At 44.5% G+C, this 25060-nt stretch overlaps 12 protein-coding genes across 12 annotated transcripts; 7 read left to right on the top strand and 5 right to left on the bottom strand.

Moving 5' to 3' along the window:
* Positions 1 to 99: 99 nt before the first annotated feature.
* Positions 100 to 384, top strand: FA14DRAFT_114462 (histone-fold-containing protein; the record flags this gene model as incomplete). Its single annotated transcript, XM_025496055.1, has 1 exon — positions 100 to 384. A coding segment is annotated over one exon (285 nt), but the record flags the coding sequence as incomplete, so codon positions are not given.
* A 52-nt stretch (positions 385 to 436) lies between these two features.
* On the bottom strand, positions 437 to 3582 carry FA14DRAFT_170635 (uncharacterized protein). The gene has a single exon (XM_025500286.1). The coding sequence runs from the start codon at positions 3170 to 3172 to the stop codon at positions 899 to 901; it is 2274 nt and encodes a 757-aa protein (XP_025358172.1). The 5' UTR covers positions 3173 to 3582; the 3' UTR covers positions 437 to 898.
* Positions 3583 to 3671: 89 nt separating this feature from the next.
* Positions 3672 to 5477, top strand: FA14DRAFT_20027 (uncharacterized protein). Its single transcript, XM_025501992.1, has one exon. It carries the CDS (start codon positions 3900 to 3902, stop codon positions 5370 to 5372), a length of 1473 nt encoding a protein of 490 aa, XP_025358171.1. The 5' UTR covers positions 3672 to 3899; the 3' UTR covers positions 5373 to 5477.
* On the bottom strand, positions 5383 to 8065 carry FA14DRAFT_159713 (DUF1604-domain-containing protein). Its single transcript, XM_025498342.1, has one exon. The coding sequence runs from the start codon at positions 8003 to 8005 to the stop codon at positions 5459 to 5461; it is 2547 nt and encodes an 848-aa protein (XP_025358170.1). The 5' UTR covers positions 8006 to 8065; the 3' UTR covers positions 5383 to 5458.
* Positions 8066 to 8245: 180 nt separating this feature from the next.
* On the top strand, positions 8246 to 8523 carry FA14DRAFT_105053 (uncharacterized protein; the record flags this gene model as incomplete). Its single annotated transcript, XM_025495726.1, has 2 exons — positions 8246 to 8409; positions 8481 to 8523. Coding segments are annotated over 2 exons (207 nt in total), but the record flags the coding sequence as incomplete, so codon positions are not given.
* FA14DRAFT_159711 (Sm-like ribonucleo protein) lies at positions 8483 to 9572 on the bottom strand. Its single transcript, XM_025498341.1, has one exon. It carries the CDS (start codon positions 9466 to 9468, stop codon positions 8821 to 8823), a length of 648 nt encoding a protein of 215 aa, XP_025358168.1. The 5' UTR covers positions 9469 to 9572; the 3' UTR covers positions 8483 to 8820.
* Positions 9573 to 9723: 151 nt separating this feature from the next.
* Positions 9724 to 12417, top strand: FA14DRAFT_170631 (BRO1-domain-containing protein). The gene has a single exon (XM_025500285.1). It carries the CDS (start codon positions 9816 to 9818, stop codon positions 12348 to 12350), a length of 2535 nt encoding a protein of 844 aa, XP_025358167.1. The 5' UTR covers positions 9724 to 9815; the 3' UTR covers positions 12351 to 12417.
* A 784-nt stretch (positions 12418 to 13201) lies between these two features.
* On the top strand, positions 13202 to 13526 carry FA14DRAFT_114134 (uncharacterized protein; the record flags this gene model as incomplete). Its single annotated transcript, XM_025496034.1, has 2 exons — positions 13202 to 13263; positions 13334 to 13526. Coding segments are annotated over 2 exons (255 nt in total), but the record flags the coding sequence as incomplete, so codon positions are not given.
* A 157-nt stretch (positions 13527 to 13683) lies between these two features.
* Positions 13684 to 17728, bottom strand: FA14DRAFT_159709 (kinase-like protein). Its single transcript, XM_025498340.1, has one exon. It carries the CDS (start codon positions 17519 to 17521, stop codon positions 13775 to 13777), a length of 3747 nt encoding a protein of 1248 aa, XP_025358165.1. The 5' UTR covers positions 17522 to 17728; the 3' UTR covers positions 13684 to 13774.
* A 284-nt stretch (positions 17729 to 18012) lies between these two features.
* FA14DRAFT_142489 (Cullin-domain-containing protein) lies at positions 18013 to 20947 on the top strand. The gene has a single exon (XM_025497176.1). The coding sequence runs from the start codon at positions 18224 to 18226 to the stop codon at positions 20825 to 20827; it is 2604 nt and encodes an 867-aa protein (XP_025358164.1). The 5' UTR covers positions 18013 to 18223; the 3' UTR covers positions 20828 to 20947.
* A 456-nt stretch (positions 20948 to 21403) lies between these two features.
* Positions 21404 to 22788, top strand: FA14DRAFT_183657 (uncharacterized protein; the record flags this gene model as incomplete). Its single annotated transcript, XM_025501331.1, has 3 exons — positions 21404 to 21443; positions 21477 to 22505; positions 22580 to 22788. 3 exons carry the CDS (start codon positions 21404 to 21406, stop codon positions 22786 to 22788), a joined length of 1278 nt encoding a protein of 425 aa, XP_025358163.1.
* A 582-nt stretch (positions 22789 to 23370) lies between these two features.
* Positions 23371 to 24558, bottom strand: FA14DRAFT_19973 (putative RPL28-60S large subunit ribosomal protein L27a.e). Its single transcript, XM_025501991.1, has 2 exons — positions 24310 to 24558; positions 23371 to 23913 (listed from the first exon to the last, which is right to left on the bottom strand). Exons 1-2 carry the CDS (start codon positions 24374 to 24376, stop codon positions 23537 to 23539), a joined length of 444 nt encoding a protein of 147 aa, XP_025358162.1. The 5' UTR covers positions 24377 to 24558; the 3' UTR covers positions 23371 to 23536.
* Positions 24559 to 25060: the final 502 nt, after the last annotated feature.

Raw genomic sequence — 25060 nt, 5'->3', positions numbered from 1 at the left:
AAAGGAAAGGGTACCGGTAAAGGAAAAGGAGGATCAAATGCAAACGGTAATGGATCAAACGGTGGAGCAGGATCATCAATCAATGTTCCACCACCAACATTTCCACTTGCAAGGGTATCGAGAATCGTAAAAGCTGATCCGGATATTCAAATGACGAGTAAAGATGCAATTTGGACAATTGCAGTTGCGACGGAATTGTTTATAAAACATTTAACGGATTCTTTAATTGCAAAAACAAAACTTGATAAGAAAAAGATTGCAAGTTATAAAGAATTATCTGCAGTCGTTGATACACAAGAAGAATTTGAATTCTTGCAGGAAGTTATTCCTGAACCAATTCAAGCACAAGAGGCATTCCAATTCCGAAGAGAATTGCAAGAACAAAATTATCAAAGAGCTGTCGGTCTTTTGATAGATGAAGATAGCGATGAAGAAGAGGAGGAAGTTGAGGAGGAGCAGGCTGAAGGAGCAACACAGAGTGGAGAAAATGTAGAAGAGCAGACAGAGGCAGATGCAGTCATTCAAGATGTCCAAGCAGAAGAAGTGCAAGCGAAGGGTAAGAAGCCAGGAAAGCCCAAAGGAGCGACTGCCAAAAGCAAGAAGCAAGGCGCCACTACTGCAGATCCGACAGATGCTTCCATAATCGAAGGAGATGCAGATACATCACTTGCATCAGCTGGCGGACGGAAGAAAGGCGGAGGTGCAGGAAAGGGAGGACGTAAAAGTGCAACTAAAGCACTCGAGCTAACCGATGGCGATGAAGAGATGCAAGAACTATGAGATGGAAGACTGAGAATTGCTTAACTGGATCCCAAATGTATATCACCCACTTCAGAGGCACTGCAATTATCATTGTAAAAGATTATTCTACATTGTTCGTGTGGACACTGACTCTCTATCAACCAAGCCAATCAACATTGCGAACGTTTCGACGAGTTGTCGTTGTAGAACGACCGGATGAAGAATCATCAGCTGCAAATGTTGTTGTTCCATTTCTCGCCTTGGCTGCCGAAGATGCAGACCATGTCTTTGCACATGTGCCATCTGTCTCATTTTGAACCCGTAAATCTTCCAGCTCATGCATGCTTTTACCGCTACTTCTACGCACGCTCGCACTGGTTCCCGAATCCACTTGTAGTCCATAAGATGAAGATGAGGAAGGATTATGGGCATTACTCGTCCCGATGTGTTGGAGATTTGATGGATTCGGTGATTGACCGCCACTTGATCCACCTGTATCCGCCAAAGCTGCTCTTGCCATCTCTGCACTCGGCCTTTGAGGTCTGCTATCGGATGCAACAGCTTGAACGGAAGGTAAAGTATGATAGCCACCATTTCTGCCATCGTTTAACAAAGTACCATTGGCACTCGTTAGTAATCCGCTTCTCAAATCATCCCATCCACGTTCTAATGCATCTTCTAATCGCATCTTTCCTCTCACTGTATCGCTAAATAATTGTCCCCAACCAGCATCTGTTGAAGCACCACTTGTCTGTCTAGAGCTACCGGAAACCGTTCGTTTCGCTCTTTCAGCGGGTATAGGCAAACTTTCGCCGATCGGTCGTGCCCAATTAGCCGCTGGACCGGGATTGGCGGGTAAACCGGCTGCCAAATCATCAAACAAAGCACTTCCCAATACTTCTGATCCAGCCACCACACCAGGTCGAGGATACCTTCGCTTTGGCTTATATGCATGTGCAACTTGACCTTTGGCTGTTTTGCTCAGAGGTGGTTCGGGTATATCATTCCATCCTTGGTAATTCTGTCTGTTGGAAGTTGAGCTGCTTTGGGCAGCAACCATCATCGCCGGTCCCACGGGTGCAGCTCTATTGTCATCGGTATCGTTGGCCGTATTTGGCTTTGCTTGTCTCTTCTTCTCACCTAGCCTATACTTGTTCGGCTTCCAATCTTCGTCTAGCGCTTTTGAGCTCAAAGAAGGGGAGGATGCTGCCGTGCTTGCTTCTCTCGATTGTTTTCTGACCAAGTCTGGCAATTTGCCTTTAAGACTGTTCACGTTTGCCTCTGTGATATTGGACGCGGGAGGAGGAGGAGAAGAAGAATCTGTACCACGCATCCTTGCACGCTCAGCCAGCTGCAACAGATCCTCAACACCACTTTCGCCAGGTTCCATATTTTCGTCCGGCTTCATGCCAGCCCCATAACCAAATGCTTCTTGCTCTTCTGATCCTTTCCCTTTTGCTGTTCCCGTCGGCGTCTGTCCAGGCGGCGGAAAGTGTGAAAGGGATTGGATAGGCACCCGTCGTAATTCCGGAGAATTTCGATTTGCAGACAGATCTGTTGAGGATCCACTAAGACCAAGACCTGCACCAAAAGCCGAGCTTGATTGAGGATGTGAAGTTGATGTAGCAGCACTGCTGCTCGTTGATGACATTGATCGATCATGTCGCGTTGGCGGTGGACCGTTTAGCAGGTTTAATTTTCCATTAGATGCCTCATTTGCATGCTGTATTTGAATACCATTGTTCATGCCTATCTCATTCGTACCGATTGCTTGTGTTTGCACTGCATCTTCATCCACGGGTATATAGAGCTCTTTGCGAACTTGAACGCTATCGCCAGGCCACAATCCGTTGGCCTTTCGCAGTGTTCGCACGTCAGAATTATATCGTAATGCCAGAGCTTCTAGAGAATCGGTAACCAAGACTGTGTGGACTAAAACCAGGCGTGTGGTTTTGTTGGGCTTAGACGGAGCCTTGGTACGAGTTGGAGGTGGTGCAAGATGGCTTGTCGATGGATCTTTCCGATCTACTGGACCTGTTTCACCTAATCCAAACCAACCTTCTAGACGATCGAGCGCTGTACGTTTGGGATGATCAAAATCACTCTTTCCCCGCGGCAAGTCATTTTCTGGGTTGTTTGAAGACGAAGCAAAAGTTGAAGATTCACTTGCTTCTCGTACATTTCTCCTTCTTTGCAAGCGAGATGATTGTGTCGGAGAAAATGAAGGATGTGAAGGAGATGCTGAAGTTGTATAGAGCGGATGATTAGGAGCAGGATTTAAAAGAGCATAATGACCATCTTGACTTGTTTTTGCTTTTCCATCTTCTTTGATAACTCTCTGTTGGACACTCTTACGATCTGTGTCACCCGATACTTCCGAAGACAAAGCGACTTCGGTATGATCCGATGCGCCTCTGCGTCGAGTCGTCATGTCTGTGAGAATGATGGTAAGCCAATAGGCTTAAAATGAGAAGACTTAAGCGATCATATTGGAGCTCTCTAGAGTGGTATTGGCGTTTCTTTATAAGCTCCTCAAAGTGTTTTAAAGAGTTTGTGTCGGGGCAATAAATCGATTCAATCGCGGCTTTGACCTGTCTGTCTTGTATATGATTCTCCCGATATTTGTGGCAGGATCTTCCTTTTCCCCAATGAATGCAGTACTCTGATTTGATCGAGATTGGCTGGCTGTTTTTGATAGATGGAAGAGCAAGATCGAATCCAAATCAAAGCGAGTGTTAATTGTTACTGTTTAACACATAATGCATGGATCTAATTACAGATCACTTCGTAGGGGCTTGGGCTGTAGGTAGCCTCTAGGTGCGGTTAAGCGCATTCTGCTGTATGTATTGCCCTTTTGCGCTGTGCCGTTTGCTGTTTTATATGCGTGGAGCTTTCAGTGCTTGCTTGTCTGTTTAAAAAGCATAGGTTCGGCTTCTAGCTGTTGTGAATGACCAACGCGTGTGTTAAGTGCTGATTGTCTTTTTCGCGTTAAGAGATCAACACAAAAAACTAATACGATTAACAGGCAAGGTTGGACTACTTCCATCATCTTCAGTTGTTCGATACTCACTATCGAAGAAAGAGACGTTGAACTGTTCGAGTCAACGAGCATGGGAGATAATACTGTTAGAAGTTAGACACCGAAGAATTTTCACAATATGGAATCGGACAGTACAGCGGATCTACAAGCTATGTCAAATGATCAACTTAAAGAGCATTTGCAAAAGATACGCTCAAATCATGCATCTTTAAAGGCCGAAATCGAAAGAGTACGTACAATTCCCTCTTCCGAAGAAATGCAAGAATGGGTGGAAGCAAATTCAAGAGTATTACCTCAAACCTTGGTAGATCTATCGCAAAGGATAGCCGTCGCTGAGGAAAAATGTATCCTTCACAGAACAGCAGGTTGGACCGTATTTGAGATCGATCTCGATATCGGACGGAGAGAAAGACAAATGCGTAGAGAAGAAGGTCGTTCTAAGCTTGGGAAATCTTCATTAGGTCTAGGCGTTCGCCTTGACACTTTCTTTCGCGGTCGATTTCATGAGCCTTATTATTTGATCTTTGCCAAACAATCTCAACTGCTGGACAACAAAGCAAAAGTTACAAATTCAGCGCTCGATGCGGGAAAACTTGAAGCAAGATATGAAATGGAAGCCAGGGACGATGATGATGACCTCCCGCATGCTGATAGCGAAGAAGATGAAGATGGAATGGAAGCTGTGCGCTTGATCCGTCATACGATTCCTCTCTTTGTGCCATTGCAAACTCTCATCAAGCAATACCTTGGTCAGGATGGTGGTATGGTGAGCGAACGGAGAAGGGGAGGTCTTGATTTATTGGACGGATTGATGAGTCGAAATGGCATGACGGACTTCCTAGGTAAGCTACACACATACTTGCAAGTATTTGTTTGTCGCAGAGAGCAGACGATCGGTCTAAAAAACATTCGCCTTCCCGGAGAGCATCATTCGGAATTGATCGCATATGCCAATGATGCTTTCGACATGATCACCATTCGCTGGGCTGTCCCGATGGTGTCAATGAAAGATGTAGACGAATACGAGAGGCAGAATGGAATTGTACATCCGCGTGCTTCCACCGCTGAAGAGCAAAGTACATTGATGCACAAACGAAGACTAAGATATGAACATGCGAGAGGAATGGCAAGACGATCACAAACGGGAGATCGCGTTCGCAATGTCGAAATCAAGATTCAATTCACCAACTTGTTCGCCGATGCATTAGGAAAAGTGGATCCGGAGTATAAAGAACCGGAAAAGTCCAGCGATGAATTCAAAGAAGGCAGAACATTATTCGAAAACGGTACTGTACGCATTGAACATCAACGTCCAAAGAAGAAAAGAAAAAGGAGGGAGAATTCGCCAGAAATTTTCCACGTCGCTACCCGTCGATCTGATTGTGAAGTATTTTTCGCTAATGAAACAGGTCAATTAGAAAATGCTGTTCAACAATCTTTGATCAGAATATTTGCCGATCACCTTGAACGTGAATCAGAAATGGACAAGTGCATGACAGAGCGCTTCCTCAAAGGCGAGTTAAAAACTGGCATAAACGGTTCAAGAGGAAGGAACAAGATCCGCAGAGAGCACTACACTCTGATTGTCTGAAAGACATGAGAACGTCATTCCTCCATTTGTATTACTACATATTGTACATGTAACATCACCTTAATCTTACACTTTGTATTCGTACATTAATCGTCGAAAAGATCAGATGCCTTTGGTTTTCCTCCAAAAGGCTTTGAAAGATCACTGTGGGATTTTTTTGACTTCTTGAGTTGGAATTCGGTATTGTCTTCATCTTCTTCCATGTTGAACGTCAAGCTGCCACGAATTTGTCTCTTGTTAGACTTTTTATCAGATGACTTCTTTCTTTTGCCTGTTGTATCAATCTGGCTGCTTTCTGCTTCCTCAGTGTCTGGTCTCTTTCGTGGCTTGAACAACAATTTCGAAGGCACTTCAACGGTTGCCATCTCTTCTGCAAAACGATCAGCATCGCTTGGCATTTGCTCTCCCTCAGCAAAGATGAATTTGAATAAATCAATTGATGGTTTAACATAGCTGCTTTCGTCTTTATCATCTTTCATCTCGCCAAGTCCAACCTTGGCAAGATCAAAGTCAGATATTTTTTCTCCTGAGGCCTCTGATGGTGTGAACTCTTTGCTATTTCCTGGATCGTCATGTGCTGCAGCAGAAGCCGCTTCTTTCGAGCCATTCTCCCGATTTCTATTGGCAGCCAACTGTTGCAATTGTCTCTTGCTTGCCTCCCACCTGGCATTGACATTCTTTGTCACATCCTCTTTGCGTCTTTCTTTGCTCTCTCCAAATTCATCAAAGTTTTCGCTTCCTGTTGACGCAACATCCTCATTAGCCATCTCTTGGGGGAACGGATGCGGAACATTGAACCGTTTACACAATAGCCTTGCCGGAACCCATTTCTTCGTTTCACGAGTTGTATCAGGTCCGAATAATCCCATTTTGGCATTTCGTTGTATGCTCGTCATATTCTCAATCAGGCTTTCCTTATCTTCAACTGCTGTTTTAGCCTTTTCTGTGCTCGAGGCAAGTCGGTTTGCAGGTGTGTATAAACCAGGTTCCATTTGTTTCGCACTAGACTGATCTGACTTCAATGCGGTTTCGAATCTACTTGCCATCATTGTATTCATCGGTTTGAAGATTGCAGCACTACGCGAAAATTCTCGAAGTTCCCTCTCGAATTCTTCAATAGATTGACCAGGTGGGGCTCGCAAGCTTTTGTCTTGATCGACTTGGGCTTGAAGATAGGTGCGATACCTAGCCTGCTTGTCTTTGTCATTTTCAAACGGAATAAAGCCTTGCAATGCGGCTTTTGCAACCACAGGGTCCAGTTCAGGAATTATTGGATCTCGGCTAGGAGGAGTAATTGATTGCGACGATGTTGAAGCCTTGGCTGCCAATTTAGCTTTTTCAAGTCTTTCATGATCTTTCTCACTCAGATAATCAGTGATTGATGGCGGTGGACCAGGAATTCTTGCCTCTCCAAACATGGAAGCACGATGAGAGGAAGTGCTAGGAGGCACATGGCTCGTTTGCGTTGAGGCAGCACTTCCTGATGAGGCATTTTTCCATACTCGATTGGGATCTGGTTGCCAATCTTTCGGCACGGTGATACTAGCAGAGACACTCTTTTCCTCCATCATCTCGTCTGAAAGAATGAAACCAGGTATCATCGGAGTACCATCGTGCCACCTTCCTCGCTGTTCTTTCTCATCAAGGTCAACAGAAAGACTCTCTCCGTGCTTTTGACTCCCTTCGCTTCTCTGACCTTTCGCCTGTTTTGCCTTCCGATTTAAGGTCGAATCCTGTATTCTATGTCCTGTTGAGTACACTTCACCTTCATCATCAGAGTCATCTTCCAATGCGCCTATCCCAAAACCTCCTCGTGGCTTATTGGATATCGAATCACCATGTTTTCTTTTCAACAGTTCGGCCAAGGTGCTTGGCGGACCAGCAATCTCCCATCCTAGCCCCTGAGTTCCGATATGCGATGAAGAAGGTACCACCATAGCTGTATCAGGAGGTGGATAAAGGTTCGATGAGCTGTCGTTTCTTTCGGTATCTTTGACCGGTATCCCGAGTAGCGTCCCCAGCCTTCGAAGTCGATCTAATGACAACCATGCTCCTAGACCTTGTCCTTCTCTCCAACCCATTCGCTGCAGAAGTCTGGTACCCAGAGAAGTTTTCTGAATTGATATGTTGGACTCGGAATTGCTAGTTCGCATCTCTTCGCTCTGCATCCCCAGCAGTCCCGTCAGCGGATCTCTCCCAACATCGCGCTCATTCTGGGCGGAAGACTGCCCTAGAAAGTCGTCATTTGCTTTCAGTGCACCTCTACCATCTCTGTAGCTTTGCAAATCTTCTTCATCCATAAAATCTTCAGCATTGCTCTGTTTGTATTTGTTTCCACTTCTTTCCTTATCCTTACGTGAAGATCGAAAGGTGCTAGGTTGCCATCCTTCTTTGGATCCGACAGTATTATAGTAACCAGCAGAGAATCCTCCAGTGAAAGCGCCATGAAATCTTCTTCTGCCTTGATCATCATATACTTCTTGTTGCCATATCGGCTTGTACTCGTTTGGATCACGTTTTTTGCTATCAAGACTTGGCAATGGAGTACCGATCAAACAAAAGTTTTCGTTCACATTGTTTGATCTGCCAGCTTGACCGTCATCCAGCCTTTTCCGCAACCTTTCGGTGGCCATCTTTGTGTGATTGCTACCTTGTCAAAGTAGTATTCATCGTACTCTGGTATCCTCTTGATGGTGATATTAAAATTAGAAGGAAGGAGCTGTTAACTCCACCACGCACACTAAAAATTACACGCATATAGACAAGCAAGCCTTCGCGAAAGTGACTGAGCGATACGCGTTAAACATCTGTTAAGGACTTTCCAGATCAACACCAACATCTCCATCCCTCGAAAGTGTGGGAGACTGAATATCATGTCCGGTAGCGCAACATCTACCGCCAAAGAGAGGCATTATGCTCATCTAGCAGCTCAATTAGAAACATTAAGTGGAAATATCGTCGATGCTCAACATCATCTTGGAGCGGCTGCTAGTCAAACACGATACATAAAGAGCTTAGGAGCAAATCAAGCAGCAATGTGAGTAATGATGTTTCTATTTTATAATACATCACCATCTAATGCCATTCTCTTCTCCTTATGCTTGACAGGTTCATGGCAGCTTTGCATCAAGTTGATCAGGATAGCGGATCCATGCCAGAGGAAAATCAAGAACAACAAAAGAAGTAGCATGGAAGATGTGGACATCCGTGTATCTCAATTTGTATCAACTATCTCCTTCTCTCTCAAGTTTCGCATCTGTAAAATGTCCCTTGTAACTACATTGTACAATTTAATGCCATTATAGCTTTTGCCGTTTTGATTGCCCTGAGGCCATCTTATAACACAAGCAGTGGGAGGGTAAACATAATACACGGAAGGCCAAGGCTGGAAATGGAGAAAGAAAGAATAAAAGCAAGCTGCAATATTTGATTCGATGAACAACAGCTTTCACTGAGGTCTTGGAGGCATAGGATATCCAGGTGGTGGTGGTCGATATTGTCCTTGAGGTGGAAATCCTGGAGGAGGGCCTTGGAATCCACCGGGAGGCGGTCGCATTCCCATGGGTGGGAAACCGGGCGGAGGCATACCTGGCATTCCTGGAGGTGCTCCCATAGGCGGGGGAGGTCTTCCATAAGCCATCGGTCTGCCTGCCATTGTGGGTGGTGCAACTGCTCCGGGAGGTGCTGCTAAACCGATTCCTCTTCCAGCCGGTACACCACGTCCGGGACCAGGTTGGAGTTGCGATTGCGGTCCTGTCTTTTCTGCTGGAGGTGGACCTTCGATACTCAGGCTTACGATGCTTTCTCCTCGTAAGATGATCAATCCCAATGTTCTCTTTTGTTCCGGTGCAGGAGGAGCAACAACGTCATCATCCTCTTCTGATCCGTCTGCTTTGACCTGCTGTGATGCTGCTTTTCGCTTTTTTGATTTTGATTTCACCCTTCTGAATTCTTCAGTGTCCGCAAGTACCAAGTTCATATGCTGATCGAAAGCCAAAAGCTGTCCTGTCATTTGTCTGCCATCGTTTAGTGTAATCCTAAGTCGATAATGGATTAATGACAGCATTTTGCTGCCTTTTGAATTGGAAGGCGGCATTTTGGGCGGCAAACGAGATCGATGTTGAGTCTTACAAAGCTTTGCTTGCTCAAATGTCGATTCTCTCCTCTTCTTGTAACACCGAGTAAGATGGATGCAAGTAGATGAAGAAGGTTGATTGCAATTTGTATTTCTCTGCTTAACGCGCAAGAGAGTGAAATCTTCTTAAAACGCCAAAGCAAAGAAGTGCAGGGCGTGAAATAGGCGAGAAAGGGCTAAAAGCGTAAGGCCATCATCCAACACAAACAAAAGAGCATTTACCAAAATAGCCTCCACTACCTTCCAACATCATCACACCATCTTGCTGGCTCATTATACTTCTCGCCAGAGCGGTGTAGAGGGTCAAAATGCCGCGAAATGTGCTCAATATACCACCCAAAACTTCCCCTTTGAGTTCATCATCACTATCCAAAGTTTTACGTTCACATATTGCAGAACACTTTACAGACACACATCCTGATGCATTTACTGATGACCTTAAACAGATTGCACGATTGCACGATCACATCGTTCGAATGGATACACATGTTTCCAATATAGAATCTGCACAAAAATATTTGGCTCAACTAGCTTTTATGGTAACCAAATTTCCACCAGATTTGGACTTAGCATTTCCGTGGACGATTGCATTTCCACCAACATTATCACTATTCAACGTCAGCCTCGTTCCCGATGAATCTCCACCTGCTTCGCCCGGAGTATCAACAGAAGCAGCAAAATCTTATGCGAAAACAACGAGTTCATCTTCCATAATCGCTCATCCTAATCTTCATTATGAAAGAGCTGCGCTACTGTTCTCCTTGGCATCTTTATACAGCACATTAGGCGCTCAAGAAACAAGGTCTGAAGGTGAGAGTATTCGTCGAGCAATCTCCTTCTTTCAATCTTCAGCAGGCGTTTTGCAATATATCATCAGTGATCTTGTTCCACTTTTGCGACCTCTGTTTACCGGAAGGAATGCACGCTTTTCCGATCCTGACCTTCAACCGGCCATGTTGGCATGTTTGAGAGATGCGATGTTGGCTCAAGCTCAAGAATGCTTTTGGCAAAAAGCTGTTGTCGATAGACTTAAGGACGTTGCGATTGCTAAACTAGCATCGAGGGTGTCTGAGCTATACTCCCAGGCTTTAGAGTTTGCAGAGACGGGTGGCTCGATAGAGCCATTAGAGGTCGGAGCTCCTCAAGGTTGTGAATTGCCAAGGGAATGGATCAATCACATGACAATCAAGAAGTGGCATTTTGCTGCTGCTGCACAATTTCGCAAGAGTAGCGATGATTTGAGCGCAAACAGATATGGAGATGAATTGGGAAGACTAAAGCTTGCCGAATCTCATGTGAAACAGGCTATGGCAGCATCACGAACTGGAGTTTCTACCGCATTACAAAACGATTTGAAATCGCTTCAAGGCGCCATTCAAGCCAATTTGACAAGAGCAATGAAAGATAATGATTTGATCTATCTGGAAGCCGTAACGCCAGCTTCAAAACTTACTGCTATTCCTGCAGTGGTGATGGTAGAAGCAAAGATTCCAATTGAGATTTCTCAACCGATCCAATTTTTACGTGACTCGCCCAGTCCCGCCTTTGGCAAACCTCTGTTCCAAGAGTTGGTGCCTTATGGTGTGCATTTGGCGATAAGCGTTTTCGACGAAAGGAAAGATTCTCTTGTACGGGAAGAGATCGAACTGAAGAGACAAGAGCTTGACAGTTTAGCAACAAGTACTTTGCAATCGCTCGATTTGCCTGGAAGCCTACAAGCTCTGGAGCAACCGATCGGTCTGCCTCCTGCAGTGATGCGCAAATCGGACGAGATACGATCAGAAGGCGGAATGGATCGTTTGAACGCTTTGAGTGAGGATGTGAGGCGAGTGGCAGAGATGGCAGCAGGCGTTTGGAATGAGGTAGTGCATCTTGTTCGACAAGCTCCTGCACCGAATACGATCAATCATCCTGCTACCGTTCATATGGCAGAAAGGCATGGTCAACAAGCATCTGCTTTTGACGGTCAAATTGAGGAATACCGTCAAACGCTACAACAAGCAGGTTCAAGTGATCAAATCGTTCAACAAAAGTTGCAGGAGTGGAGAGAGATTATCGATATTCTTGCAAAAGGACAAAATGCTTTGGATAAATTTGTTCCCGGTCAAAAAAGAGCAACTTCGATGACTGGTGAACAAAGCGCAACTGTTCGAGCATTACGAGTTGAAATGGAAGCCCTTGATGATTTGATGGATAGCCGAGCAAGTGTTTGTGAAGAAGCAAAAGCGAAAGCCAAAAGACAAGATATTCGAAATGATATCATGCGTGAAGCGGGTATAATTGCAAGCGGACAAAATGCACCTTTGGTGATTGAATCTGCTCATTTTGAACCTTTGTTTGAACGTTCGTTGGCGATTTATGATCCTATGCGCTCAGAATTGATCGCAAGTGAGAAATCCCAACAAGAGATCTTGGATAGAATAGCCGAGCGTAATGAAGCTTTTGTACAAGCACGCACAGTCGATGCAAGTATGCAAAAACGACAGGAAGCATTGCAAACGTTGGATTTAGGATATGCAAAGTATCGTGAAATTTCTGCTAATCTGGTGGAAGGGCTGAAGTTCTATAATGCAATGGTGAAAATGCTTCACGAATTACGTGAGAATGTTGCAGGCTGGGTTCATCAAAGACAGGATGAAATGGCAGATTTATCTTCTAAGATGGAGCAAGCTTCTTTGGCCGCCACAGCTGCCAACACTGCGTCAAAAGCAACACCAACAAAGAGAAGGACTCGAGCGGCGGCAAAAGCAGAATCTTCTGCACCGGAGCCAGAACAAACTCAACCACCACAACCGCCAAATTGGGGAGCATGGCAAGGCGGTGACATTCGTTTTGCAGATTGATAGTGATGAAAGGTGTATGATACCCACTACAGCATAATTGAACAAATGATAGATGATCTATTTGAGCAAAAAGCAAAAAGAATAAGAGTTTCACTGTTAATGAGACGAATCTGCGATTTAAGGCATTGTGAATACCACCAGCCAAAGACATTACCTCAAAGTTACGTTAAACAAGGAGGGAGAGGCGAGAGTGCTGCTGTGTGAAACCACTCTGGCACCTAAGCGCAATAATTAATTGAGCGCAATCTCCCTACACTTTGAGTAGCCTTTAGGCACGCCTTGCGACGCGTCAAAGTAGAATGCTACTAACCCTCCTTGAACTTCAAGAGATCTTTGACTACAAGGGCTCAGCGAGATTCGGACAGTGGTTCCCAAATAAACCCGGTTACAGGTTGAATTTTTTGGACTGCGTTACCGCTGGGCTACAAATGTAGCATGTTACTAAGCAAGGGAGCGCGTAAACATATGAAGTATTTTTAAAATGATGTAAAGGGGGAAACCAAGATTATGGATCTGCAGGCCAAGTCAAAGGTGGCAGTGCTTTAGCCGCTTTAAAACAGCAAAAGCGTGACCTTTTTCTTTTCACAGCTTGAATGCCTTTTCCGGCTCTCCCTTTCCCCCCTTATGCCTCCACACGCATTAGCTCACGCACACTGTCAATATCTATGACCAAAACAATCGGCACCCCCTTCAAGGCATAAGAGCAGTGTCAAAGAAATGCTTCTAACAAAGACTTCCTGTCGGCAGACATCCGTTCTTGATCATTTTTGACGGCTATCTTCTTAACCTTCAACAATCAAACCTTTTCATCATCGTATCACCAATCACATCACACAATAATGGATTTCTTCTTCTGTATTCCAATCATCTTTGGATGCCCAACAAAGATTAAACAAGAAGGTGGCGGTCAAGCGTGAGTACAAGTGGATGAAGTGTGTGTGTAAATCGGGGCATAATACTGACATCCATCCCTCTTTTAACAGTCACGTATGTCCCCGCTGTCATAACGCTCAAGTCGTAACAGGTAAAAGTCGAACTTGGTTTGAAGTTTGTTGGATTCCATTGATCCCATTCAAAGCCAAACATATCTACATTTGTGGAATTTGTCAATGGCAAGCACCACAAGATGGTCAATATCAACCACAAGTTGCAGGCCAGCCAGGGTATGCTCAACCGCCGCACGGGATGATGAAGCCACAGTAGATAGATCCTTGGATGCTATTCGGTTCAAATCATCATGAACGATCATATCACGCACGTATACTGTACTTTATTTCGCTTCTCTCTCATCCCGAATGAGACTTTTTCCATCATGCTCTGCATTGGTATACTGATTTATTGGGTTAGCATGATTAAGGTAAAATACTGGTACAAGATAAAGCAAAAGGTGTAACTTAAAGAGTGAGCAAAGATTAACCGTTTGGCTAACCGTTGGGGGGATAAAAGTCTTGCAGACTTGCTTTCAGTCTAGCCAACTTAACATCCATTTCGTGGAGCCCTTCTTCGATTTCATTATGATATTGTTGATAGCGATCCAATTCGTCATCCCGCCTTTCAATCGTACGTAAAGGCTCCCTAATAGTAGGAGCAGATACCGACCTCATATAATACGATGAAGGGTAACCTTCATTATCACTTGCGGGTGGGTTAGCTCCGCCAAACGTATCAGGGTGGCTTGGCAGGCCTGGACTACTCAACCATCCTCCGACTTGATTGATCTTATTGCTTGCCGCTGTATTTATGACTAAAGTTGGAGGGGTTTGTTTAGGTGCATTCTCATCTTCCGATCCTGCATCCGGATTCACTCCTTTGCGAAATTGCGACATAATCTCAAGACTACCACGATGACGGAGCAGCGGCATGTTTGAATGTCTACGTTTGAATAGGGCAATCGCTTTTGGCATATGTGCGTTCGTATGATTAACTTCTTCTGCAGAAACATGTCCAGGTGCATTCTCATCTTCCAATCTTGCTTCCGGATTCACTCCTTTGCGATATTGTGACATAATCTCATGACTCTCACGGCGACGGAATATCGCACTTGAATGCGGACGTTGGAATCGAACAATCGGCATAGGTGCCATCGTATGATTAGCATCTCCTAATGGTTCAACTGACGGTTCTATATCCACCTTTTTGAGTGTGTTTGCAATGCCGGAATTCATACGGGTCAGTTGACCAGTCTTTCGTGTGATTTCATTCTCTTCTGGCTTGCCCAAAAAGGCGGTCAGATTTCCTGGCGGCTCAGTGAGCATCGGACTTGCGCTTCTTGCTACCCTTGTCGGTGTATCACGGTGTTGAGCTTTAAGCAGTAATTGTCTCGCACTCTTTTGCCTTCCAATCGCTTGTGATTTTGGTGTTGTGCGACTGAGTGCGGATAGCGTAGGGATCATCCCACCTCCACCATCTGGACTCTCTGCCGGCGATGCAGATGATGCCATAGATAATGGTGAGATGGAACGATTCGTAGGTGATAGATCCAGAATCGGTTCCAACGGTTGCCTGGGCTGGCTATAGCCTGCCGTTGCCGGACGTTTATCGAAAGATGTCAGCTGGAGTCTTACCGATCTACGATCTCCACCGCCTTCGGATTTTCTTTGATTTCGCAAAGCATTCTTTGGCACATGCGACTCATCGGCCACTGAATCACTTGAAGTATTTACAGCTCGACTCTTTGCGTTAACCTCTTCTTCTTCTTCATCGTCATCATCTCTTGCCATCGTTTCCTGGCCAGCACGTCTTCCTTTTTTTGCACTTTGCATTACCGCAATCTTCAACTCCCGCCATGCTTCACGCTCTGAAATCTCACGTTTAGCATTACTACCTCCCGAGCATCTCGAATCCGATCCTTCCCCAGACGCCGAGGCTGAGCGTGCACGCTCTAGATCATTTCTCTTCAATACATTCCCAGTGTAAGGCGTCTTCTTTGGTCTTGCTGATTGTGCGACAGGGAAAGGGTAAGGAGAGGCGGGAACTGGTATGGCCGTTGAACTATTACCTGCGGGGTCACTTAAATTACTGTAAGATCTTTGCCGAACAGGTGTAACAAAACGCCCATCATGTATACTGATCGATCCCGAAGCCCCCCTCATCTTTGTGGCTGTTTGCACTGCGTGACGATGGAGACTCGCACGGTGCTTATATGTTGACCGATGATCGAATGTCTTCTTGGCTTGCGGCGGAGTGGATTCTATTGGCGCTGAGACATCAGCACCAGACAAGATACCACTGACGTTTGACGAATCCGGCTTCTGAGAGAGAGGCGATGAAGATGACAACTGGCTCTGTACTTCTATCTGAGATGTATCAAACGCATCAAAAGGCGGAACGTAAGAAAAACCAAACCACGTCAGATCCAAGCCAGACCATTGTGCTACCGTGGTACGTTCATGAGAATGCGATTGATCAAAGTACGAATTGCCTGCTCGATGCGACATTTTACTCAAATTAGCCTCGGAAATATGTTGCGATTGATTAAGATTACCACCGCAATTCCCACCAGAACGTTCGTCCAACGCAGCACGAGATATTTCAACAGAATTTGGAAAGCCAGGAAAGTCATTGGCATCGTTTGCCCACACTTTTGACCAATTCATTGGTCCAGCATCGAACGATTGGCTATTCATCCCAGCGCTGGGACTATGTAGAATTGAGGGCTCTGGTTGACAGGAGCCATCACTGGTGTCGGCGATGGTTTCCAAATGTGGAATAAAAGGTGCAGGATTTTGCCACGGTCTAGACCAATCTACTCCAAGGAAGAAAGGATGCTGTTGTACCTCTGATGACGAAAATGTGCCAAGTCTACGATCTGCATCCGTGATTAAGCAGGTGATCAGATCGTGCAACTGCTCAGAGCAATTCACCCTGTGATCCATTCGAAAATAGTCTTTGTGATTCTTGATCATCTCCATCGTGTCGGCAATCTTCTCGGAGAAGAAAGGCAGTTGTTTAAAGACCATTTCGTACAAGAGCACTCCAACGCTCCACCAGTCACATTCAGGCCCATATAGACCTGGTCCTTCCGGCGGTGGTTCATCATCATCCTCTCCTTCTTCTTCGCTTTGCATTGAATTGTTGAGAAGTGTAGAGGAGGCATCCATACTGCTGAGGTATGAAAAGTCTTGTCTTTGACGTCTGCGACTCATCAGATCTGCCGACCAAAATATTTCAGGTGCAATGTAGTCTGCCGTCCCGATCAAGCAGCAATGACGATAGAGCACCCTTCTTTGATTTCTTTTGCTCCGTCTCAGACCGCCATTCCCGCCACCACCAGATGCGAATGGTAAATTTGCCGTTGCTGGTACTTCATCAAATCGTGCAAAAGGCGCCGAACTTGCTAAATCGCACATCAACAGGTGACCTGATCGGTCTATGAGCCAATTTCCTGGTTTGATATCTCTGTGCATGAAGTCTTGGGCGTGAAGCCAAGAGACGGCAGCCACCATATCGATAGCATACGACCGGACGTATTGAAGAGATAAGAGACCACCCGTCCTGTTGCGTGCTTCGTGATCTTTTGGTGCTTGACCAGCACTTTCGAGAAAATGATAAAGGTCACCTGCAGGACAATATTCCATCAAGATATGCAAGCTTGCTTGACTCTGAAAAGAGGCGATGCAAAAAGGTGTGAAGCTTGTTCGTCCTCTGATCTCCTTTTGTGCCAAAGTGAGAAGTCTCCGTTCATTCATAGGTGCGTTTGATTTGAAGCCTCTCTTGGCAGCTCCTTTTGTAGTGGATTTGAGAATATAGATTTTTCGATCGAATCTTGAGCGTACTAGCTCTACAGTCCCCTCACGATTGGACTCTAAGCAATTGATTGATATGAAATCTCGACTTGAATCAGTAAGACACACGGAAGACATGCCTTTCAGCACTCTCGAGGCTCTTAATCGTGCAAGATTTGACTCTCGGACTTCCTTTTTTATGGACCATAAGATTGCCATTGAAAGATCCAATTGCCTGCCTAGTCGTTCATTCTCATCATTTTGATCGACCAGATAATGGGATTTTGTATTGCAAGCACACGTATTCGCTGCATTCTCATCCGTTTGCGGTAGATGTAAAGCAGCAAACAGGGCTTCTTGATGTGCTTGGGTAATGCATGGTTCTTCAGTCAACTCCTTTAATCGCGAACGGCGATGTTCCCATGATGAGATAGCATTTGAATCCATGGAGGTGACTTAGATGTGTAGGAGAGCAATGTTATGACCTTGCTAGATGCGGGGATAATTCAAGATGAACAACATTGCGTTACTTTATATTTCTTGAGCTTCGCTGGTCAAAAGGTGCTTGCTTGAATGATTTTTTGGAGTTGATGACCTTGTAATGGTAGATGGAACAAGTCATTCATACATCATTCAATCTATCGGGTCTCATCGTGTTGCTCTTGTTAAATGTATGCTGTTCATATTAGTGGAGAGCAACACTGCAGCAAAGCTCTCGCGTACAACCGCGTATGTATCCTATCCCTATGTGTGTTACTGCAATTAGAACACAGACACTTTATTTACACTTTTGGCGGCGCGTAGATTCACGTGAATACAGTCAAGTCAATTTTGGCTTTTTCTGTTTTGTATTCTGTTCAATACAACATATCAAAAGAGAGAGAGGGTCTGTGTAATGCGCTTTGGCCGCGTTTGCATGCCTTCATGTTGGCTGCAAATGGCGTCCATGCCGGGGTAATGCAAAAGAATACAACAGTCATCATCATCCTACTTACCTCAATCCATCCTCTTATTTATCATTCACACAATTGACTATTGATTTGGGCTGTAGTTCTGTTTTAATGTCGCCTTGCATGGTGCATTGCATCCCTCAACAATCAAAGCACCTCCATTGCGACAACCAAACGTACTACTTCAGCATCGCTCAAGATGTCTGTCAATTCAGGTCGTCGAACCGTTCGAAATGGCAAGCTCAAAGTAGCAAAGAAGGTGGGATTGGATTTGCCTATCGAAGAGATGTGGAACAGACTATCTCGTGCTATTGGTAGTATTCAAAATCATGACATTGGAAGCTTGAGCTATGAGGAGCATTACAGATACGCTTATAATCTTGTTTTGTTCGACAAAGGAGATTTGGCTTATAGAGGAGTCAGAGCGCAAATTGTACAACATTTGATGCAACAATGTGCAGATATCATCGTTCCAGCATTTCCTACAGGAGCAGCAGCAACACCAACAGCAGGTATCATCTTACCCGAGCAGCCAAAGCCCGCCTCTTCTCTCAGAACTTCCTCTCTCGCCAAAGGGAAACACGTTGAAACAAATCGCAAGGAAGATAGCGGTTCCGTCGTTACAATCGACAAGGACGTAGATGAGGCAGCTGCGAATGGTGTTAATGTATCGACTTCTCAAGTAGGTGATCGAGCAGATGTTATTTCCCGAGCTCAGGCAGGCGAAAGATTGCTGCGAGCAATTCGGGACATTTGGGAAGATCATTCTTCATGCATGAAAAGGTTACGTGATGTTCTCAAGTATTTGGATCGTGTATATGTCAAAAAAGCATCACAAGATGACTCTTCTGTGGTGCCAACATGGGATTTGGGTTTACATCTATTTAGAGACACAGTGATTCGCAGTCAAAAATACCCAATTCATACGCATCTTTATACAGCATTACTGACGCAAATACAGCTGGAAAGAGAAGGATCGGTGATCAATCGGAGCGCATTAAAGTCAAACATTGATATGTTATTATCATTATCGTACCCCGAAAGAGGTGTAGAGGAGAAAGCATGGGATACAGTATACAAGCGAGAATTCGAGCCCGCATTCTTTGCAACCAGTGAAGAATTCTACAAAGCCGAAGCACAGAGGCTTCTTGATGGTCATGATGCAGCGCAGTACTTACGACATGTTGAAAGACGATTTTTGGAAGAAGAAGCACGCGTGGCTGTATACCTGTCCTCAACAACGCATTTTGAATTGAGCAAAACGTTGGAGAAATGTCTGCTATCGGCACATTTGAACAAAATCATCGATATGCCTGGAAGTGGAATCGTCACGATGCTCGATGAGGATCGGCGAGAGGATTTGGCACGGATGTATCGATTGTTTTGGCGTGTTACCGATGGGCCTACAGTGATGAGACTTGGTTTGAAAAGATACATTGGAGCCAAAGGAAAAGAAATTAACAATCCTGTGAGCGCCGGTTCAAAGCAGGCAACGCCATCAAAAGATGATGATGCGGAGGCATCCGAAACAAAGGCAGCAGCCAATGCTGCTGCTTCCACACCGCAAGCACAGATGGCACTCAAGTGGGTAGAGGATGTGCTGGCATTCAAGAAAAAGTTTGATGGAATACTGCGAACCAGCTTACGAGACGACAAAGGCTGTGAAACGGCTATCAATGAGGCATTCGAAACGTTCGTCAATACAAATCCTCGATCACCCGAATTCATCTCATTGTTCATCGATGAAAATCTCAAGAAAGGCCTAAAGGGAAAAACGGAAGAGGAGGTGGAAGAAGTATTGCGAAGAACAATTACCGTGTTCCGATTCTTGCATGAGAAGGACGTCTTTGAACGATACTACAAAGGTCATTTGGCAAAAAGATTATTGCAAGGCCGCAGCGTTTCGGATGACGCAGAACGTGGAATGATGGCCAAATTGAAGATCGAATGTGGACACGGATACGTGCAAAAGCTGCAAGGAATGTTAAACGATATGAAAGTGTCTGATGAAACTATGCTCTCCTTCCAAGAATCATTGGAGAGGAATAAACGAGACATGCCATTCGATCTCGGAGTGAGCGTTTTAACGTCAACGTATTGGCCAATCAGTGCACAAGCACCTTCTTGTACGATGCCAGCAGAGATGGTAAGCGCTCGACAAGCATTTGAGAGCTTCTATCAAGCTAGACATAGCGGTCGTTTGCTGACGTGGCATCCAAATCATGGTACGGCGGACGTGCGCGTTCAATTCAAGTCACGAAAGCATGAGCTCAATGTGAGCACGTATGGTTTGGTTGTTTTGCTATTGTTTGAGGAAGTACGCAATGGGTCAAGCCTGGGCTATCAAGATATCCAAAAGAGTACAACGATTGCAGATGGCGATCTGATGAGAACATTACAAAGCTTAGCATGTGCAAAGTACAAGATTCTAATCAAAGAGCCAAAAGGGCGAGACATTGGAAAGGAAGACAAGTTCACCTTTAATGATGGATTCCAGTGTAACCTTGCCCGGATCAAGATTGCCACAATCGCAGCTCGTGTAGAAACGGCAACAGAACGAAAAGAAACAACCGAAAAAGTAGAAGAAGAAAGGAAGAATCAAGTGGAAGCATGTTTAGTTCGTGTGATGAAAGATCGCAAGACTATGACCCATAATGAGTTGGTGAACGAAGTTATTCGACAATTAGCAGCACGCTTCCAGCCTACTCCTGGTTTAGTGAAAAAACGAATCGAGAGTTTGATCGATCGAGAATATTTGGAGAGGAGTGAAACTTCCATGAATGTGTATCATTATCAAGCATAAGGGGGATCGTAAGAACAACAAGAGGAGAGAGTATTTAAGACAATCATATCCATTCAATTGTATTTTTTTATATTTTGTTCTCAATTTATCATAGCAATCACGATGAGATAAGCCTGTTATACATGATCAGGCAAAGGGTACATTACGCGTAGTGATTGAGCCAAGATCCTAGTTTGCGGGTTATTGTTTTCTTAGTGTTTTAGTTAGCAAGCCAGAGTTTTCGATTGCATATCTTTGTTGTGCCTCAGTCACTTCCGAGTTGCCTGCATATATTCAAGAATGCACTACTGTATGCATACTTGTCTTGGCAAAATGAATGATTGGGAAAAAAAATATTCCTATCAGTGCCACATCAGGGAAATTAGAGCTGGTTATGCAGGAATCTGAATTTCACACCTCATGAGCATAAGGAATTGAACGGCATCCTGTAAAACACAATCTCGGTAAAAAGTTTGTTTGCCTTTGCGGGGACTAAGATCTTGCATTTGTTTAATGAAACATTTCCATCTTTTTGATACTTCCATCATCAATATAACGACAGCATATACCTCTTCGGATGATCATTCGGAATCAATGATGTCGCCAAAAGAGAAAAAAGGAATCAGAATACGGCACAGTACTTGTCTGTTCATCTCTTTTCTCATTTCAGCTCTTGTATTTTGCAATCATGTTTCTGCACTGGCAATACAAGATCTACCTTCGAATGACGGAAATCGTACATTGACACGTATATCGATCAAAAGGACATATCCATTGAATGATACCGAGCTACAAAAGCTCAGTCAAACAGACAGGCAATTACTCGATAAAGATGATTATGGAGTGTTGGCTTTTAGGAGTGCATATACTACAGATGCAAATGCTAAACGAATGATTATCATGTTGCATGGCTTTGGAAGAGATGCATGGCAATATCAAGATACAGCCAATGATGCATTGTATGAGGCCATTGGCTTGACTGGTTCGCCGGATCAAAATGATATAAAGAAACTTAAATTGGATGAAACGTTGATTGTTTCACCGCAATTTATCAATGAAGAAGATATGGAACTATACTACCAAACAAATGATCTCCAATTCGATGATGTTGCAAATTTGACAACTTATGATTCACCTTCGATAGAAACAACTCTCGTTTGGCAAAATACATCTTGGGCAGAAGGAGCTGATTCCATTCTTCCGACCAATATAACTTCTCCACCTGATCAAGAAGGTAATTCACGTTTGATAAAAGCACCTTCAATGTCTTCGTTTGAAGTTATGGATGCAATGATAGATCAAGCAACAGACAAAACTCGTTTTCCAAAATTGGAAACTGTAATCGTTGCAGGTCATAGTTTGGGTGCACAATTCGTTCAAAGATATGCTTTGATTGGCGCTATACCGTCAAAACAGATACCCGTACATTTTTTCATCGCCAATCCTGGAAGTTATGTTTACTTGACCGACGAAAGGCCAAGATCAACAAAGAAATGCTCTGACACCTATAATGAATGGAAATTCGGTTTAGGCGTTTTTGGCATTCGTTATTTATATGATATGGTAATCACCAGTCTTGACACATTGAATGATATCACTGATGTTCGGGTACGATATCTTCGTGATAGACAGGTGCATTACCTATACGGCTTGAATGATACCGGTACCAATGGTGATCGTAGATGTCAAGCAATGTCCCGTGAGTGAAAATCTAATTGCAGAGCACACTGACAAGCATGATCGGCTAATATTTTTTTTTATTTCTGCTTGTAGAGGGTCGAAATCATTTGGAACGAGGTAGAAATTACCTCAAACACATAAATCAAACATCCTTGGCGCTGCATCTAGATCATGCCCATACGGTAGACTTCGTACCCGGTATAGCCCACGATGCAAGAGGAATGTTTTATTCACCTGCCGGCATTCGTCGTTTATTCTTGTCCAATATTGACGGCACAGAAAGTGCTCGAGGGGTAGGGTGAGTAATGTTTTTAGCAGTATGATACAGTGAACCTTTGAATTGACTTTTTCCCGTTCTTACTTTTTCAGAATTGCCGATCCAGATTCATATTTATACCCTTATAGATTCACTCAACCAACCAATTCTGCATATTCTCTTCTTCACGGACCATCTTTTCCTACCTTTATCTTGACCATCATCTTCACTTCTCTTAGCATACTTTGTATTTTTGCTTCTTGATCTTTATAGATTCGCATTCATGTATACATTACAATAGATAAATGTCATCACACATTCGTCGATATATACTCAACTTTGCAAGCCGTATTCACCACTCAAATATACAACCACTGTTAACGCGTGGGCGTACATTTCATTTAGTGTGATCTTATTCGATAAAGTCACATCTCTTGACACGCTAAAGTCACATTTTCGATGAAGTCACATTTCATATTGCGCAGAATCACTCAAGCCTGGCAGTAGAAATATTGGAGAGAATCAAATAGGCTCATGGCGATGCTATACTGATGATGATTGTCAAAGCTTCCAAATTCTCACCCTTCTACGTCTTTCTGGATGTATGTATTGCACATATATGCGTCAATGATGAGCGCCAAAGTGTGTGAATATGTCATGGTACATAATGGATGTGAATCCCATTTTTTTGTGATAGAGAACAAAAGAAGAAACAACCCAAAAACGGGAGAGGTTGCTTATCCCATGATGCAAAGTGTAAAGAGAGTGATGAGTTATCAAGCTGAGGAACCTTTTTAGGCGACCAAGCTTACAACACCACCAGCTTCCTTAATCTTCTTTTCGGCCAACTCAGAAACCCATCTTGCCTTAACGATGAATGGCAATTGAGGCAAACGTCCTTTACCCAAAACCTTTCCGTATCCGGCTGCCAATGTGTCAATGACGGGAACTTCCTTAGAGCTGGCTGACAATCCCTTGCGTTGTTCAGCGGGAACCAAAGTCCAAAGTTTGTCCAAGTTGATCACGGGGCAGTGGTATGCGTTACGGGTCAAGTGGAAGTGACGCATACCAACCTTACCGAAGTAACCAGGGTGGTATTTGTCGAAGTTGGTACGGTGGTGATGTTGACCACCAGCTAAACCACGACCACCGGGATGTTTGCGGTGCTTACCTGGAAAGTGGAAAAGAATTAAGATGAGCAGTCAGACAAGGGATGTTCGAGAGCAATGCAAGAGGCGGATAGAGATCGAATGTAGATGACGGAACGATGTGATGTTGAGTGGAAGGATAGTATGTCGGACTGAGAAGCTGGCCAATGTGTGTAATATTGTTACTTTGTGGTATTCCTGCAGTGTCGAACTATGAGTGTCAAGATAGTGAAAGATCAAGCGTCTCATCATTGATAGGACGCATTTCGATACGGTTGGCAAGTTTGTCTGATCTAGAAAGCATGGTCGAGTCGAAACATTCACAGTCGTGGCCACTCTGTCGTTCGCAATACCTCCCACCTTCCAATTCATCCAGTCTATCTACAATCGATCATTTCTCCAAAGTTGTTGATACTCACCAATACGACCGTAACCGGCGGAGACGTGTCCACGGTGCTTCCTTGTCTTGCTGAAGCGGGTAGGCATTTTGATGACACAGTTGAAAGTGATGTGTGTGTGTCAAGAAGAGAAGGTGTGAATTGCAACTAGAAGATGACAATCGTTTGAGCTACACATACGCACACGCTCGCCTTCTGCCTGAGTTTGTTCCAAGCATACAGGCATTCATTCCCTCATAGACACACAAATTTCACTGCGGTTGACTTTGTCCCTGCTGGTGTGCCTGGGCAATTCATTGCCTTTACGCGCGCGATTCTCTGCCGCAAGATTCAGACCGAAGAAAGATCACGTGTTTGTAGTGTAAAAGAGTCTCTGCCAATTATATAAGCAATTTATAGAAATCCGACTTATAAAAATAATATTCTGGCACCGTGCTCATGCTGTAGCCTGCATGACTCCAAGATCGCTAAGAGGGGAAGGGCAGATCAGCGCACTAACGGCGTTTTATCAGTGCGCATGTGCTATCTTACACTTGCTTATCCGGAATCTCTGGGCGTGTGTGAGTGAGATGCAGAGGGGATGGCCGGCTATAAGAGAACCGTTGAAAGCAGTGCAGGCTTTAATCCATACTCAACGCATACAATACGTAGGGGGAGGGTCTGCAGCTTTATCCACTTACCCGGCACCCAACGAGTCGATTACAGGGTGAATCGAAAGCGCGTGCGCGTAGCGCACAGGCTTTGCCTATTAGGGGGAACCCCTAATAGGCAC

Source organism: Meira miltonrushii, assembly GCF_003144205.1.
Source record: "Meira miltonrushii strain MCA 3882 unplaced genomic scaffold FA14scaffold_1, whole genome shotgun sequence".
NCBI classification, from domain to species: Eukaryota; Fungi; Basidiomycota; class Exobasidiomycetes; order Exobasidiales; family Brachybasidiaceae; genus Meira; species Meira miltonrushii.
This window is presented reverse-complemented; position numbering and strand designations above follow the sequence as displayed.

Bases quoted from the DNA above. Each gene is read 5' to 3' on its own strand.
- FA14DRAFT_170635 (XM_025500286.1), bottom strand. From the start codon at position 3,172: ATGACGACTCGACGCAGAGGCGCATCGGATCATACCGAAGTCGCTTTG.
- FA14DRAFT_20027 (XM_025501992.1), top strand. From the start codon at position 3,900: ATGGAATCGGACAGTACAGCGGATCTACAAGCTATGTCAAATGATCAA.
- FA14DRAFT_159713 (XM_025498342.1), bottom strand. From the start codon at position 8,005: ATGGCCACCGAAAGGTTGCGGAAAAGGCTGGATGACGGTCAAGCTGGC.
- FA14DRAFT_159711 (XM_025498341.1), bottom strand. From the start codon at position 9,468: ATGCCGCCTTCCAATTCAAAAGGCAGCAAAATGCTGTCATTAATCCAT.
- FA14DRAFT_170631 (XM_025500285.1), top strand. From the start codon at position 9,816: ATGCCGCGAAATGTGCTCAATATACCACCCAAAACTTCCCCTTTGAGT.
- FA14DRAFT_159709 (XM_025498340.1), bottom strand. From the start codon at position 17,521: ATGGATTCAAATGCTATCTCATCATGGGAACATCGCCGTTCGCGATTA.
- FA14DRAFT_142489 (XM_025497176.1), top strand. From the start codon at position 18,224: ATGTCTGTCAATTCAGGTCGTCGAACCGTTCGAAATGGCAAGCTCAAA.
- FA14DRAFT_19973 (XM_025501991.1), bottom strand. From the start codon at position 24,376: ATGCCTACCCGCTTCAGCAAGACAAGGAAGCACCGTGGACACGTCTCC. The intron at 23,914-24,309 runs GTGAGTATCAAC...TCCACTTTCCAG, and splicing joins CGCCGGTTACGGTCGTATTG to GTAAGCACCGCAAACATCCC.